Here is a 6600-nt window from a genome sequence, read left to right on the forward strand (position 1 = left end):
ATATAAATAATATATATTTGTATATATGTATATATAGAAGATAAATAATAATATAATAGTATATATATAATATATACCAAGTTTATATAATTAATATATATTTGTATGTATGTATATATATATGAGTATATGGATTAATGTAAAGTAACCATCATACACACCCATGCATGCAACATACAACATATATACATAAGTATCTTTTTTTCAAATCAGTTAGAAGTATCTACACCTGGATGCAGGTGATACCAGAACGAAGAATTGTATAGTAGGGTAAACACCATGAAACCCCAATGATAGAAAGAGATAAAAAAAAAAAGAAAAAAAAATAGTTAGAAAAAAGTAAGAAGAAAGAACAGCTGTTCACGCAAGAAGGGGGGTATGGGATGGGGGGGAACAAGGCAACCCTTCCGTCATCTTTTTACCCCTACTAGTTCTCTCTCTCTCTCTCTCTCTCTCTTTCATTCTACATCAGTATTTGCTTTAACTGAACTTTTTCCCAACCCCTTTTTTCTCGTTGATCCATTCGTTCGAAAAAATAAAAAGGTATTTCCAATTCTTTACCGGAAACTTTGACTCTACTTGAACTCCACCAACCCCCTTAAACCCCAACCACCCTAAACACTCTACCTTATATCTTTTCAACACTTATTTAAATTCATTACCCAATAGAATCATCATCATAAACAGTATAATAATTATACGATAACAATTACAAATCATAAGGTTTCTTTCCATTGAAATGTACCCACCCAAAAACTCACCGTTTATTTAAAGATTTAGAGGGATGAAAAGGAAAAAGTGGGCTGTGTTTTTTAATTCATTTTGAAATTAGAACAAAAATCTATTAAACGAGTATTTACCAACCCTACAGACCAACAAGACAGCAGCAGGGCCCCTTTATCATCTGATATTTGAATTATTCTGATAATTATAATTTTTGATAGGACTCCCTCCCTTCCCCCGACCCCCAATAATCCAACTGATTCAATAGACTGATATGTACCCTCCTAATCTACCCTTTTTTTTCTCCCCCTTATCCTAGATATGAGTATCAGTATCATGTTTATTATTCGTGATTATTACCAACAATTACAATCATTTTTATACTTTCAAAACCAACGTTGAACATTTCCAAAGTTTTTACTTGGACTCTACTTGAATCCTAACCTCCCCCCCCACTCAAACCCTAACTTTTCAACCCTTCTTTAACCCCTTAACCTACAACTACAGGCATATAGCCCGTAGAGTACAATGATCGGATCAGATTTAAATATTAGCGGTGGGTCTTCTTAAAATTAAAAATATTTCTGATCAAAATTTAATATATAATAAATATAAAAATAAAATAAAATAATATACAAATATTTTCTAACGTAAATCGTAGTTTAAAGGGTTAATCAATTTCCAATAGAATCATCATGAACAATAATAGTAAACGTAGTAACAACGTTTAATGTGGGGTTCCTACATTTTGTTCTGTTTTCCACAAAATCTAAAAAACCCATTTACGAACAAAACCCAACCCAACCCGACCCAACCCCCCAAACTCAGAGAACACTCCGGAAACTCGTTATCCCGTTCCTTAAAGATACTCCTAAACAACCAATAAACAAAAAAACAATAAAACTAAAAATAAGATGATGGAAAAATAAGAAACGAGAAAGTGGGGTGGTCTGGGGGTCTAGGAGGTCTACGAGGGTCTAAAGGGTGGGAATAAAAAAATATCAAAAACCAAAAAGACAGTCGCTGTTTAAGTTTTTTGTGCGTTTGTCTGTGTATATATATATGTGTGTGTATTTCTTTCCCACGGCTTCGGGTTCGGCGTCGGCGTCGGCGTCGGCGGCATTCTAAATTTAGGAGGAAGTATTGATTTTACAATTTGGACCCCTCCCAAAGTAAAAAATAAACCAAGCCAAACGGTACTCTCTCTCTCTTTTTTTTTTCTTCTCTTTCTACTTTGATAGAGTGCCTGCCTGACTCTCCTCCTCTGCGCGGCTCGTTTCGACGCATAGGCCACGACGACGACGAGGGGGGCAGAGGGGGGAGGGTGTAGTAGAAGGAGGAGGAGGTGGAGGAAAGAGAAAAGAAAAAGAAAAAAAAAAAGAAAAATTCCGGGGCCGAGGGGGGGGGGTTGGTTGGAGGCGCAGGCGGTGGCAGCAGCAACGGCGGCGGCGGCTGAAACGGCGGGGGAGGGGTGGAGGGGGGCAAAAAAGAATGAGGAAGGAAGAAAAGGAAAAGGAAGGAAGAAAGTATAAAAAAAAAAATAAAAAAAAAAGAGAGAAGGACGCGCGATGAAAGAACGCGAAGGAGGAGGGGGAGGGGGTCGGTTGGTTGGTGGTAGTTGGGTTTGGGAAAAGGGGTGAAAACATGGTATATTGCGCGTGGGTGGGTGGCTGACTGGCTAGCTGGCTGGCTGGCTGGTTGGTTGCTTGGGGGAATGAGGAGGTGAAGAGTAAAAGGGGTGAGAAGAAGTGAAAGAATAAGAGAGAGAAAAAAAGAGGAAGGTAGTTTCCCATCCAGCACCCTGGGTAAGAAACAAAGAACAGAAAATTGATCGTTTGTCAAGTTTTATGTTCCTCGGGGCCAACGTTAAAGGGTGGTGGCGGTGGTGGTGGTAATGCTGGGTGCTGCTGGTGGTAGTGGTTGGTTGGTTGGTTGGTTCTTGCTGGTGATCTCTTTCTTGTTTTTTTTTTTCTTCTTCTTCTTTTTCATATTTTCTTTTTCAAGTATACAATCCAATAAGACGAATCGCGGGTACGTTTCTTTTTCTGCACCCAGAACACACACCAACACACGTTAGTATGTATACACAACATACACAAGGCTCAAAAGCTCTACTAGTAGAAGAAACGGAGTGGTCGGTCGGTTGGGGGTGGTTTTTCGTTTAACGAAAAAGATAAACGCGCGTGTCGTTCCCCTCACCCACTCAACCAACCAACAAACCAACCCCTCGTCTAGCATTCGTAGATCGAATAACAACGATAAAATAAAAAATGAGTTACGACGGGTCGGAGCGGCGGCGGCGGCGGCGGCGGCGGTGGGCAAGGGGGTGAATGGAAAAAAGATGCGCTCGGAAATTAAAAAAAAAAAAAGAAACAAGAAAAAGAAAAAGAATTGGGGAAAAGGAACAAACAAACAAAAATAAAAGGGAGAGCAAAAGTCGCGCGCGGCGCAGAGCGTCAGTCGATGAAAACTCTGCGCGAGATTGTCCCCCTTTTTTTTCATCCCCCACTACCACCACCACCACCATACAACACAACCCGCCGAGGTTCACCCCCTACCCCTGCCCCTGTCCCTGTTCTCGTTCACCATCTCTTCCTTCTTCCTCTTTTTCACGTCCACCTATTCTTTCTTTCTCTTTCTACTTTTCCACGACAACCCAACCAACCAACCACCACTACCACCACCACCAGCAGACCTGGGTTCTTCATCATCTTCTTGCTGTTCTTCTTCCGCCTCCTACGGTTCTTCCCCAACCCCTCCACCCCCCTGTCTGGGCCAACCGATCGAAGCCCATTCGCTTCGTGGAAAGGAAGGCCGTTCAATTATCGCCAGAGTTTTCCCTCTACCTAGCCGATCGCTCGCTTCGGCTGCCCAGACGAACGTAACCAACCCCCATCTACCCCTCCTATCATCCCCCTTTACCTGGCCGTTCCTATCCCGTTCGCTACCTCGACTCTACTATCATCAGAAACTCCTTCGTTCCTGGTTATCGAAGATAACAGTAGAAAAATATTGAATTTGGGATTTGTGATTGTTGTTTTGGGTCTATTGAGGTTTCTTGTTGTTGTTTTGGGTCTGTTAGAGAGTCTGGTTGTTGTTTTGGGTCTGTTAGAGAGTCTGGTTGTTGTTTTGGGTCTGTTGGAGAGTCTGGTTGTTGTTTTGGATCTGTTGGAGGTTCTGGTTACTGTTTTGGGTCTGTTCGGGGGGGTTCTGGTTATTGTTTTGGGTCTGTTGAGGTTTGTGGTTGCTGTTTCGAGTCTATTGAAATTTTTGAATACTCTATTTTGGAAGTTCTACTTCTTTTGGCGCGTTTTGGAAAGTGAATTAAGATGCAACCGAAAAATCGACACCACGAAGTTGTCGAGATATTTACGATGCGCGGGCAAAGTTATTTCAAAATTTACGGCATGAAAATCTTCTATTCTTCTTCCTTTCTATTTTTTTTTTTTTTTCATTTGAGGATATAATTTATATATAGGTGGCAGAGAATAATAAGTTAAATTATTAAAGTGTGAATATAAAGTATCTAACCTTTTTGAAAATAAGTTTTTCCTTTCTGCTCGCTCAAACGTTCGAAAGTTTCTTTAACGATCCAAACTAGGAGAAATTTCTGGGATGACGTATTCAGAATATGAACACTGTTAAAACTCGATCAATTATAATACTTGAACGATATTTCGGAAACCCCGAAGTACTCTTTCTTTAAGAGGTTGCACCTTTCAAAAGAAATCAATAAAAAAGGCATGGAAAATAAGTTCAAAGGATTGTATAAAGTAAATAATCAGATTGCAACTTTTTCTTGGTTGATATATCCCGGTAAAAGAAAAAAAGGAAAACACAAAGTATAAACTCGATCAATTACTTCATAGCATTTGAGAACGTCATTTCAAAAGGACCGCATTTGTCTGGATTTGCATTTTGTTAAACTCGATCGATTTAACTTTGATACTTATTTCCACAGAATTGCATATTCCAATGATTCATTTTTATGTGATTCTAAGTATCAATAAAAAGAATAAATCTGATCAATCGATGACAATATTCTCTCAACCCCTAAAACTTCAGAAAGATTCAGTTTTCACAAATACGTGAAAGGATTGCATACAATAATCCAAATCCTTACACACTTCAGATATAACATATACCAATTCGTTGATGATACTTTAATCCTCAAAATATAATAGACTAATAAATAAACATGTAATAATAATCAAAATCAATTCTTAAACCACATTACATATCCGAAATAATAAGATTCTTCTAAAAAGTGTTGTCCCAAAAACAGATAAACTCAAGAACAGAATACAGTAACTTAATATAAACCAAGATTCCTAATCAAAATTCAATTAGATAAAAAAAAAACAATGCAGCATAGTGTCGTCATTTGTTTGATTAACAAATGTTGGTTAACCCCTTTAACCTACAATTTACGTTCGAAAATTTGTATTATATTTATTATATATTACAAATATTTCTAATATTAAGAGGACCAGCTGCAAATATATTTATATCTGACCCGATCATCGTACTATGGGGGACTATACCCGTAATTGTAGGTTAAGGGGTTAACATTGTCATAATAAATAAATAATAACCAAAAGAATATTAATAATAATATCAGATGTGATAAAAAATGTTGATATTACCTTGTGAGCTCTTAGGGTCTGGCCTTCGCATGCTAGCGTGACATCGCAATAGGCCTGCCTTTCGAGTAGTTGTGAGAACATAGTCTGCAGGTTGCTGTGATGGTACTTCCATCTCAGGCAGTATTGTTGGGGGAACATGTTGTTGTATGATGACGTTGCAACCGGTATCGTCGTCGTCGTCGTCGTCGTAGTTGTTGTTCCTGTACCAATAATACGTTGCTGTTGCAATTGCAATTGCAATTGCTGTTGCTGTTGTTGGGATTGCTGTTGTTGTTGTTGTTGTTGGTAAAGCATGCGCGGCTTTGGTTGAACCAACGCCGCTTTTGGCGCCCCCGGCACCTGCAACAACACGAGCAGGCTGCTCCTGTTGTTCCTGCACGCCTCCTTCTTCTCCTCTTCCACCACCACCACCCCTCCTCCACCTCCTCCACCTCTGCCACCTCTTCCCCCTCCTCGCCCACTCCCTCTCCTCCTCCTCCTCCTCCGCCCCCTCCCTTCTTTCCCTCCGCCACCACCACCACCCCAAACTCCTTCTTCGCCACCACCACCACCACCACCACCACCACCCCAACCACCTCCTTCTTCTTCCTCTTCCTCTTCCTCTTGTTCTTCTTCTTGTTGTTGTTCTTCTTCTTCTTCTTCTTCTTCCTCGGTTATTCCCGCCGTTAGGCTCGTCTCCGTTGCTGAGTTTCACCGTACACCCTCCGCCACCTTCCTCCGCCGCCACCACCCCAACCTCCTCGTCGTCTGGAACATCAGTCTCGTGTCACGAAAAGGACGCACCAATGCATGCGTACCAATACTAATACAATTTCATGTATATATCTATATGATTTTTTTTCCTGCCCTTTTCTTTATTTTTTTTCTTTTTTTTTTTTTTAATTCCATATACCCTTTCTCTACCTATCTCTTTCTTTTAATACTAACCTAACCAGACATTATTCTTCTCTCTCATTCTGTTTCTTTTTTTTTTCTCCCCCTACTACTACTACTACTCTGTCCCTGTCTCTCTACATTTTTTGTTCTTTTTTTTTTGTCCTTTTTATTTCTTCCTTTCTTTCTTTCTTTCTCTTTTTCAACCCTTATTCCCCGGTACCTTTATTGTACTTTTCAGTGACTGGGTAGGGGGAGAGAGGTTTCGGGAGAAGGGGGATTAATAAATTGGATTTTTCAGACCTAACCTTCTTATTTTTTTGCGGATTGCAAGCCTCCCCCATACTCCCCCTATATA

General features: G+C 40.0%; 1 protein-coding gene across 1 annotated transcript in view; it reads right to left on the reverse strand.

Annotated features, from left to right (window-relative positions):
• LOC106787743 overlaps positions 1 to 5799 on the reverse strand; it is a 41244-nt gene extending 35445 nt beyond the window's left edge. Inside the window, exon 1 of the mRNA XM_014750364.1 lies at positions 5370 to 5799. Coding sequence (XP_014605850.1) covers positions 5370 to 5663 — 294 coding nt within the window. The 5' untranslated portion in view covers positions 5664 to 5799. The remainder of the gene's footprint in view (positions 1 to 5369) is intronic.
• Between the last annotated feature and the right edge of the window lie 801 nt (positions 5800 to 6600).

Source organism: Polistes canadensis, unplaced genomic scaffold, assembly GCF_001313835.1.
Source record: "Polistes canadensis isolate GaletaPanama2010 unplaced genomic scaffold, ASM131383v1 scaffold_113, whole genome shotgun sequence".
In the NCBI taxonomy this organism is placed as follows: domain Eukaryota; kingdom Metazoa; phylum Arthropoda; class Insecta; order Hymenoptera; family Vespidae; genus Polistes; species Polistes canadensis.